Below are 10,773 nucleotides of genomic sequence, written 5' to 3'. Positions count from 1 at the left end.
ATACATATCTTTTATTCCAATTAACTAATCTACTTAATATTTATTTTTACCCTCTTCGGTATATGCTAATAGCTCTTGGGGAAAATAGTGATCCATCGTGTTGGGGAAAACGACATCAAGACCCCTTGAGGTAAATTTATATTTGGTTCCTTTTATACCCCCATGATGATTCTTTTTACCCACGGTAAAAAGATTTTGGGAGTAAAAGGAAGCAAATCGAAATTTACCTCAAGGGATGATGCCCTTTTCCCCAACTTAATGGACCACTATTTCCCCCAAAAGCCACCGGTATTTACCTAAAGGGGTATAAACACCCTAGAAACTATAAAAACAAAAGAAGAAGAGAAAGAGGGGGAGAGAGTGGGAGGAGAAAATGTGAGGAAAAGAGGAAGTATGTGAGGGTTTTTATAGGTGGTATAGGTATATAACACTTAATGAGGTCCAAAAACGTGGTCAAATATTAAGGAAAACGTGCAAAACTCATTGAAGACCATTGACTACCGTCCAAGAAACGTTTGTGCTTCAGTTTTTAGTACCGGTCACCTTGAGCAAGTTAACTAACGCATAGCTTATAAGGTGCATAACTTATAAGGTGCGTGACTTAACTCACGCACAGCTTATAAGGTGCGTTAGTTAAGTCACGCTGCGTGACTTAACTAACGCAATAAATTTTTTTATACTAAAGTAAATAAACTAAATTAGAATAAAGTAAATAAATTAAATTAGAATAAAATAAATTAGAATAAAGTAAATAAAATTTTAGAATAAAGTCAATAAAATAAAATTGCGAGAGTGTGAATTCGAATAAATATTGCGATACCATGAATTTGATTAAATATTGCGATAACATGAATTCGAATAAAAATTGTGATAGCGTGAATTCAAATAAAAATCCGAATTAAGGTTTCGTTACATTACATAAATGCCATGTATGTCAACAATTACATTACATTCTGGAATGTACCTTCCAACTGCAACAATTATCTTACCACTGAATGGGGCAAAATTCAAATTTGCTAAGCAGCAGGACTCCAGCATACGATCAGCATCTTGAATGATGGTATTCAAGTGCCAACGAAATGAGGTCCATTCCTTGACACTTAAATACCAGCATTCAAGAGGCTTATCGTATGCTGGAGTCATGCCGATTAACAAGTTTGAATTGCCCCATCCAGTGTAAGACAATTGTTGCAGTTGGAATGTGCATTTCAACTACAACAATTGTCATACCTCTGAAATGGGGTAATTTCAAACTAGCCAAACAACAGGACTCAAGCATTTCGCTCGACATTCATGCTTTCCTTTGAAAAGAATAAATTTTTGTTAGGCTTGATTTAGATGAAGGTATTCAAGTGCCACCGAAATGAGGTCCATTCCTTGACACCTAATACCTTCATCTAAACCAGCCTAACAAGAATTTAATCTTTTCAAAGGAAAAACATGAATGCCGAGCGAAATGCTTGAGTCCTCGCCGTTTGGCAAGTTTGAATTACCCCATTTCAGAGGTAAGACAAATGTTGTAGTTGGAATGCACCTTATTATCCTAACTAATGACGATCTTCTGGCGGAATCAAGCTGTTGATGATATCTTCAGTTGATCTCAGCAACGTCACCCGCATATCGATTCACTGGAACTTGGTGTGCTCCCAAAACATGCTCGTCACGTTTTCGTCGTTCTTTAACTCCACCCAAGTGAATGATACCCTCCCCTCGTCGAGCGTTGGACGTTTATACCGGACGTATTACACCCTCCTTGTGTCTCTGGGGCTGACTCCTTGGTTGAATTCATCCAGTTGATCCTTGAGACCTCTTAACGTTACATCAAGACACCGAACCTTCAACCTCTGAGGTTCTCCGCCGTTGAATTCTGCATGAACGTCGATCCACCCGGCCATTGCTTCAAATCTACACATTAAGAAATTAAACACAATCAATGAAAAAACTCATTCAAACATTTCATCAAACACTTGGAGTGCATATTATACATAAACCTTAAAAATTATACATTAAACATAAACATGCAAACATCTAAATAATTAAGCAATATTACTCATTTGCATGTAACATTGTAGCATATATTGCAAAAATAATCAAAATTTAAACAAGTCATTTAAGCAACACAAGTCAATATTACTCATTTGCATGTAACAAGTCATCTCTAAAAAAAATCTCAAAACTACAACATAAACATGCAAACATCTAAACATTTAAGCAACACAAGTCATTTACATCCTAACATTGTATGATTTCTTGCTAAAAACACCAAAATTTAAACAAACTCTACATCTAAAAAATTTCTAATCTAAGAGAAAAAATCTAACATGTAAAAATAAAAGGTTAATGGTGTTTGATCATGAAAACTTACTTGTTATTAGAGTGTTGTTTGATTTGAACTTGAAGGAATTTTGGATTTGGGTGATTTGAGAGAGATTTTTGAGATTTTTTTGATTTTTAGGTGAGAAATGAGGAAATGAGGTGGTCTGCATGCTTAAGACAGCACGCCACGTGAGTTAACTAACGCTGCGCATGTTAACTCACGTAGCGTTAGTTAAGTAGCGGATGATTAACACTTGCGCAAGTTAACTTGCGCAAGGGCATTTTTGGTTGGCTTGCAGGGCGCGAGCAAAATGTGCTGGGTGGAGAGTAAACGTCTTGCTGGCTTATGCCTCATGACCCAACCATTAAAAATAAGTAGGGAAATTGCTCTATAAACATCTAAAAATTGCTCACAGGCAATCTAAAACAATTACCATTCAGTTTTTTAGTGTTCCTAAAGAGCAATTACCATCAACTAGTACTAATTCAAGTATTAATGAATAATGATAACATTTAGTGGAACTCGTAAATTTTTCAATTAATGAAAGAGTTTATATTAGACATAACATACCGAATTGTGTAAAAAAAGAAGAAACAATATATGAATGTGTTGTTAACATTATTCATGTTGGAACATCATGGAAAACATGAGATCTTGTTAAACATGTGGCCACCATAGCCAGAAATTAGGCAATTAAATTTCCAAAAATAAAAACGTTATACTTTACTATAGTGATAATTTGATAAAAAAAAAAAAAAAAATAACATGGAGGGGAGAGTCTATAAATAAATAGGGGTGCAAAAAGTTCAGCCCAGATATATTTTACACGTGCAAATTAATTAATAATTAAAAAAATAATATTAGATTCACAAGAATCAAGTGACCCACCCACTATCCCGGTCACCATCATTTCCAGTGCAAACGATGTTGTGTCTGAGAACAACGCAGCTTTCATTTCCACTTCGCATTCGATCTTCAAAACACCTCACACCACATCTTCTCTCATTTCCATCAAGATCTTCTTCAATCAAAACCATGTCAACAACCCAATCCAAATCCCAAACCATAGAACACATCGTTCTCTTCAAAGTCAAACAAGACACCGAGCCCTCTAAAATCACCTCCATGATTAACAATCTCAGTTCTCTCATCTCCCTTGATCAAGTCCTCCATCTTACCGTAGGCCCTCTCCTACATAATCGCTCCACTTCCTTAACCTTCACTCACATGCTCCACACTCGTTACAAAACCAAACAAGATCTCGAAGCTTATTCCGCTCACCCCAGCCACGTCAGCGTTGTTAAAGGAAACGTGCTTCCTATCATTGATGATATCATGGCCGTTGATTGGATCGCTGAGGATCTTAACGGTGAGGATTTGGTTCCGAAGGAGGGTTCTGCGATGAGAGTTATGTTCTTGAAATTGAAGGAGGAGAATGTTGTTAATGATAAGGTTTTACAGGTTATTAAAGAAATTCCTGAAAATTTTCAACAGGTTAAGCAAATTTCCTATGGTGAGAATTTCTCTCCGGCGAGAGCTAAAGGATATTCGATTGCTTCGTTAGCGGTTTTTCCGGGAGAGAAGGAGATGGAGGAACATGATTCCAATCATGAGTTGGTCAATTTTCAGAAGGATAAGGTTAGGGATCAGATTGAGAGTGTTGTTGTCGTTGATTATGTTGTGCCGCCGCCGCCACCTCCTCAATCAGCAAGTCTTTGATCAAGGTTATTTTATTTCTGTTTGATCATTGTTTTTGAATTTTTACTTACATAATAAAGTTTCAATGCAATGTAGAACATTAATTAAGTTTGGTACATTTTCACTTCTGTGTGTATTGTATCATTGTAGACTTGATGTATCTCAGACTCTCTATTTTGCAGTTTTATTACATCTTGGAGAGCTTATGAAGAAAAATTTGAACTAGAAATAGCTTATGAACTTGTTGTAAGTTGTTTTCGAAGGTTCTTTCAAACAATGTCACAAATATTTATTTCAGTGAATAAGATCATATTATAAGTTAACCAAAGCTAACCCTTATATTAGGGGTTAATCATCCAAAACATGATAATAAAAGCTTTAGTAAGCTTATGAATGTGATGGTCTTACAGGAAAAAAGCTTAATGATGGGATCATGCCTGTGGACTTAAATTTTAACATTTTCCTTGAATTTTAAGTTGATGTTGTGTGTAAAATAGCATAATGATATACCTGCAAAGGGTGCATGAAATTATTAGAGCAACCTTACACAGTTTCACACTTACCCCTAGTCCCCACCATTCCTTTTCTTCAAATTTCATGGAAAAAACCTTCAATTTAGTCATTGGAATATATATCACACTCTCTTCCAATTTAGTTCTAAATATAGATAAATCAGTCTTGAAAGTTGGAGAGTTATACTTAATAGACTAAGTTGAGATTTTATTTAATTTCATGCTATCCTTTTTCTTATCATTATCACCCACATGCACTATTAATCTTTCTCCTTCTGTATTCTTCAGCCATATTCACTCTCCACTAGAGCTATCCCAACTCCCAAGTCACTTTTTAGAATTCTCTGTGAGCTCAACATACATATATGGCCTAAAGCTCTTTTTCTCCTCTACACAAGAAGTTTGGGACGTCCACGCTAGAAAGCAAGCAAATGCCATTAAGAGGTTTCCACTTCCCTTCGACGTTCAGTACGGCATTGCCTCTAAAAACTGTCATACCCATTCCTTGCTTTGTCGGCACTTTGCTTTTTATCTCTAGGCCTAAATATCGTTTACTATACACTCAAATAATTGGCCCTCCAAAATCACCTCCATGATCAACAATCTCGGTTCTCTCATCTCCCTTGATCAAGTCCTCCATCTTACCGTAGGCCCTCTCCTACGCAATCGCTCCTCTTCATTAACCTTCACTCACATGCTTCACACTCATTATTTTTAGAAATACAGAGGATCAAACTCCTCAAAATTACTAAACTTGAGTGATGGAGTGAAGAAATGTAGAGAGGAAATGATGAGCATCCATTTCCAGCTTGAATTGTCTAAGTTTCTCTGTCATCTAGGCAGGGTGTGCCACAAACTATAAGGAGTGTATAAAAGTGGAGGTATTCTTTTAGGCTTTTTATAGATGATAATAGTTCTATGACGATACACAATAAGTGTAACACAATTCTACGCAGGCAATCATTTTATGTACAAAATAGTTTAATGAAATTGCTCTCCAATTTTATCACTAAATTTAGTGATAAAAGACTTGATAGATTTCATTGTTTTGATTCTTTAATTCTACTTAGATTTTGGAGAAGAAAACTACACAATAGTTTGTTTCTTGGATTTGTATAAGTAACGACCAAGAAACAACATGTAGAAAATGATTTGCACAAGTCTAGACAACCAAATTTGCAAGGGTCATTTTGCTTATTGGTTGCTGCAAATTTTGTTCCCTCATCATATCATTGGCGTGAGTTTAATCAAATTCAAATCATAGTTGACATATTGTATTGGATAAGATGAAGGTGTATTATAGATTTGAGAGTGTTTTGATCAATTTTTGATGGACCCGTATTTTAGGTTGAATTGACCTTACAAATTTGTAAACAACTAAAGCATTTTGGGTTGGCCTCGTAGGCTAGCTTGACCCCGTTTTTAGAGAACTAGGATTTCCACCGTGCAACGCACGGAGCAAAATAATATTTATTGTGGCGTTAACAAAATATTACTCTGAACGTATTACCAAAATAAAAACATATAATGCACTTCTTAAATAAATAAGATGTTGTCATCATCAAAATAAATGTCATCATTTGACATAGTTCAATTTAATTTAAAGCAATTACATAACCTTGACCAATAATGATTAAATGACTACATAATTTAAAGTATTAAGAATATATAATACCTATATATCACATGTCTTTTGAGAATATGTTTAGGTTTTACTAAACAGAAACTTAAATCAAATATTCATAACCTCCCGTGTTTTGAATTTTTTTCCACTTTAAAAGGGAAATCTCATCCCAATCAATCAATTTAATTGATTGTTAAATATCTGATACATGACAATGGTGTAATCACAAAGTAGCCTTGTCTATTCTAAAGAAATTTCTAAAGAACATAGTATTAGGAAGTGTAAGAGGGTTTCATTTACATCACCATTATAGAGAGACATTACATATGTAAATCTAAATTAAGATAGCAGCAGGATAAATTGATTTTCAAAAAATAATGCACATTGAATTTGGTCCTTCGTAGATAAACTTTCATAGATAAACTCCCTCCATGCATGCACCTAACTCCACTTGTACGTTAACTAATCTACCAAGTCTTCTTACCCAAGATTCAACATAGAGCCTTCCTAGTAGATCCTATTCCTACTAAACACTTCAAAGTTAAAATAGAGAGAAAGAAAGCGGTGCAATTTATAGCTAATCATCAAAGTTCAATTTATAGCCTTCTTTAAAAAAAAAAAAAAAAACAGACTTACTCCATAGTCAAACCCTTTGTAAAAAGCAAAAATCATGTCATCTTTCGAATGAAAAAGAAAATACCTTCCATAACATTAGTAAATAACATTTTCCGAGAAACAGGGGCAAGACTGCCCTTAAGGTTAACCTTATCATCATATGAACTACTATATAACCAGTTGATAAAGTTTACATTAATTAAGCAATGAAGTTAACACAATAAAAAATTACAAACCAGTGCAAGGTCTAGCAAATTTAAAAAGCAATTGTTTAGCATACTTAATTTCAGGAATCAAACTTGAAGTCTGAAGGTAAAGCAATGCAAAGCCTAAAATTCAAAACTTAATGTTGTTGCATATGGGAATCCCTATTTGGAATCACAACCAAATGAATATCAACCCAATTTTTAACACAATGAAACAATCATCAATAGAAGTAACCAAGCAAAGGCTAACAAACATTGTAAAAAAGCACAAACCTTCCTTCAAATTGTTCTACTTTAATTTCAAACAGGACAACAAAGCTACAATATTGAACAAAAAGTTTGATATTCCTAAAGTGCAAAGCTACTACATGAAAATGAAAATAGAAAATCAGTCATTTATATCTGAAATTAAAAATGAACAGAAGCAGAGGAGTTTATGATACCTGGAATCCATAGGCGACTCAGAAGTAATGAGACCATTCCGGTATCCAAATCGGTTTTCTTTCTTCAGATCTTTGAGTGTGCGACCAAAGTATCCCTGGAAAGTGGTTGTTTATTGAGAAATTTTAAATGAAAATGAATTTTAGGTTAGGCCTGTTGAGAGAGATAAGAAGAAGGAAAGAATGATTGAGAGAATGTGTGGTTGTCGGAGAGAGGAGAGTGCAAGAGTCTTCTTTGGGAAGAAGATAGGATAGTTGCTGATTGAAGAGGAGAATGATTTTTGAGTGGAATTTGAAATTTGAAAGATAGTATGAAGGAGATTGGAATTTGGCTCTGCAAAGCAATGAAAGGTGCTGCATATTCTGAATTTCTGCAAAAGGGAGGAAGATATGTCTTTTTCACCTTGCCATTTTTCACCAGCCACAATTCATACTTCAAATAAACCATATAAGCATGAGCTCTAAAATTTGAAAAACTAAATATTTATGTAATCTGCAGTATACCAAACAACATGATTAAGGCCATTCATAAACATAAACTTGAAGCAACAAAGGCTTTCAATAATTCTAAGGCTTTCAATAATCCAAACAGGGTTATAAACTGTATATCTAATATTATTTTAGATATAAGAAGTAACATCAATTTTGCAATCTATTAATGCAGAATTCAAACAATAAGATGACAGATATAAGAAACCTCAATTCACAAATCTATTAGTGGAGATATAAGAAAGAACAACAATGATACATGAGCATGGTACACTCACAGAAAAACTACAAAATAGGAATTCAATTGTGAACTTTTCTCAATATCTCCACAACCTATTAAGTGTATGTAACCTTTGTACTATCTTACTCTTTCAGATGCCTTAAGCAAAACAACAGACTTTAGTTCTCTTGTACTATATAATTAAATTTCATAGCTTTTCTATATCCCATGGTAATTGGAAAATGAGTTGTTTCAATAAATAAATAAAAAGATGCTTTTGAATTGAAAGTGGATTCAAAATGTTCATTGCAAGAAGTTCTTCCTTCATAGCAATCGTCATAAACTCTTACGGTAATACATATCTATTGTCATTCAATACTCGAATTAGCAATTCACAATAAAGTTTGAATTCACTTTAAATTGTATAAAATCTAAATAGAGGACCAATGAATAATTTCATGTAAACATAATATAATGATTACAATTATTATAACAATAACGAAGAACGACCCAAATTCATATATTAATATTAACCTGTTGCAAATTGTCATTGCTCCAAATCTTGAGATCTTCATAATTTGTCCACCTTTAACTACACCTAAAATAAAAAAGAAAATGGTTCTATATTAATATCAATCAAAATCAAATTGGCAGAGGAGATGATATATTGAGACTAACAACTTATATATTTGAAACTAAAATAGGTAGATTATAACTAAACAATATCGATACTCAGAGATGAATGATATGATAATTAAATAACAAATGAAAACAAATTTCATCAGAGAGATGGGTAATTTCGGATCTGATAAAAAAACAGGTTAAGATTTTGAAATTCAAATATCACCTTGCTTATTCTTCTTCCTTGATATCTTCTTGAAAGAACCTGTACACAAACAAATTAACTCAAAACATCATAAACTAAATGCGAAAAAGGAAGAAGAATAACTATGGATTGAAATTAACAACTTTATCGATTCAAATACCTTCAGTTATTCAAGACTGTGTTTTAAAAAATATCAATGGATTATATTGAACATTAATTCACCTAACTAAAGATCAGAACCTGATAGCAGTTGGTAAAGGTAAGTGCACATGAGTAGAGCTAGACCATAAAAATGGAAGCAAAAGGAAAAAACACAACACTGTAAAGCATACCTTGTTATTCTTTGCAAATAGTCGCTCCGACAATCAGTCAAGCAAATGAAATTCTCCACTCTGTTCAAGTATCTCATTCAATGAATGATAAAAACCAATAAAAAAAGCAAAATATAGGTTAATGTTCACCTATGAATATTTTGTTTCAGAAAGTCAAAACAATAAAAAATCAAAACCAAGAGGAAAAAAAGAGAGGAAAATTAGGATTGGAAAGCTATATGTTACTCAGCTCTGTCTAAAAGGTACCAATCAATGGTCTCATTCATCATAAAGGAATGGAAATGTGCAGATGCTATTAATATTGAGATTTCATAACTAATTGCTACTTCATATTCATCCCTACTCCCTAAAATGAAGCTAAAAGACTACTTGAAGTTTTCTTTCTAGTATTCAGTCTTTGATATAGAGAACAGGAAAGATATATAATTATAAGACTCACTATTAAATCAGTTTCGCAAAAACACTTTGATCTTATGGCTTATACCAACAAAAGAAACCTTTTAACCATCTCAAGAAATAGCATACCAAATTCTTTCTCCTCCTCAAAAGTAAAAACTAAAAGGAAAACAGAAGCAATCCTTTTTTATATAGTTCTAAATTAACAAAACACCCAGAATTGTTTGTTTAAATAATCCAAGACTTCAACAAAATCAAATAAAGACTTAAAAAGGATGTTGGCTTCTGACATACTCTTAAAAATTTCAACCCAATACAGATAATGAAACCTGGAACCTTACGAATAAAAAAACCAGTCATTCAAATATTCATAAGAGATATATCAGGACAGAGTGAAACCTGAAACTGTTGAGATGTGAGATTCTGAAATTGCATTCACATTTGTCTTCTGCAAAAATCAAAACACAAATTATTCTATATCAATACTAAAACTAACAATATCATTCATTTTCTTATTTAGACGTATTCTCAAACACTTTGAGTGCTCAATTTCACAACAAAAGAAAAATCAAATTCAGAACCATGTAAAAATAAAACAAATTCAATAAAATTAAATTTTTTGATTTCATTAAGCAAGCAATTGCAATCCATTATCAGTGCAATCTAGAATATGATATGACACTACTAATATAATTTCTACCAAAACAACAACCAACAAAACAATAGTAACATCTGGTTTTATTACTCCAAAAAAATCATAAAAGTTACCTTAAGCATATAAGAGATGGAGAAGCAAAAGAACCAAATGAAAAACATATTAGATATAGAAAGATTTAAACTCAATCAAACTTGAGAAAAACGAAATCACTCATTCAGTAAAACGAAATGAAATCATATAAGAGATGGAGAAGCAAGTTCATACCTTTGAATGTTTGCTTCTGATTCGTGGTGCCTGGTGTTAGGGATGGGAGAAGGAACAGAGAAAGGGTTGAAGAAACTGAAAGGCGATGGAATTGGAGAGAGAAATCACAGATAGAAAATGAAAATGATTTTGGGGAGAATTTGAAATTTGAAATTTGAAGAAACCGAAAATGACAT

General features: G+C 33.2%; 1 protein-coding gene and 1 long non-coding RNA gene across 8 annotated transcripts; one reads left to right on the top strand and one right to left on the bottom strand.

The window, feature by feature from the left end:
• The first annotated feature begins 3,202 nt into the window (after window positions 1–3,202).
• LOC146902943 (stress-response A/B barrel domain-containing protein UP3-like) lies at window positions 3,203–4,343 on the top strand. The gene is made up of 2 exons (XM_085738650.1): window positions 3,203–4,041; window positions 4,198–4,343. Exon 1 carries the CDS (start codon window positions 3,242–3,244, stop codon window positions 4,034–4,036), a length of 795 nt encoding a protein of 264 aa, XP_085594776.1. The 5' UTR covers window positions 3,203–3,241; the 3' UTR covers window positions 4,037–4,041; window positions 4,198–4,343.
• A 2,028-nt stretch (window positions 4,344–6,371) lies between these two features.
• LOC146902942 (uncharacterized) lies at window positions 6,372–10,773 on the bottom strand. 7 transcript variants are annotated; one of them, XR_015023933.1, is made up of 7 exons: window positions 10,598–10,773; window positions 10,075–10,123; window positions 9,280–9,351; window positions 8,969–9,007; window positions 7,416–8,719; window positions 7,246–7,336; window positions 6,372–6,677 (listed from the first exon to the last, which is right to left on the bottom strand). It is a non-coding gene; the product is annotated as an uncharacterized LOC146902942 (long non-coding RNA). The 7 variants fall into 7 exon arrangements; XR_015023931.1 differs by having other exon boundaries at window positions 9,280–9,339; XR_015023930.1 differs by lacking the exons at window positions 10,075–10,123; window positions 10,598–10,773 and having other exon boundaries at window positions 7,416–7,905; window positions 8,656–8,719; window positions 9,280–10,068.

The sequence above is a fragment of the Medicago sativa genome, chromosome 8 (assembly GCF_051527215.1).
Source record: "Medicago sativa cultivar Bolivia chromosome 8, Bolivia_mono, whole genome shotgun sequence".
NCBI classification, from domain to species: Eukaryota; Viridiplantae; Streptophyta; class Magnoliopsida; order Fabales; family Fabaceae; genus Medicago; species Medicago sativa.
This window is presented reverse-complemented; position numbering and strand designations above follow the sequence as displayed.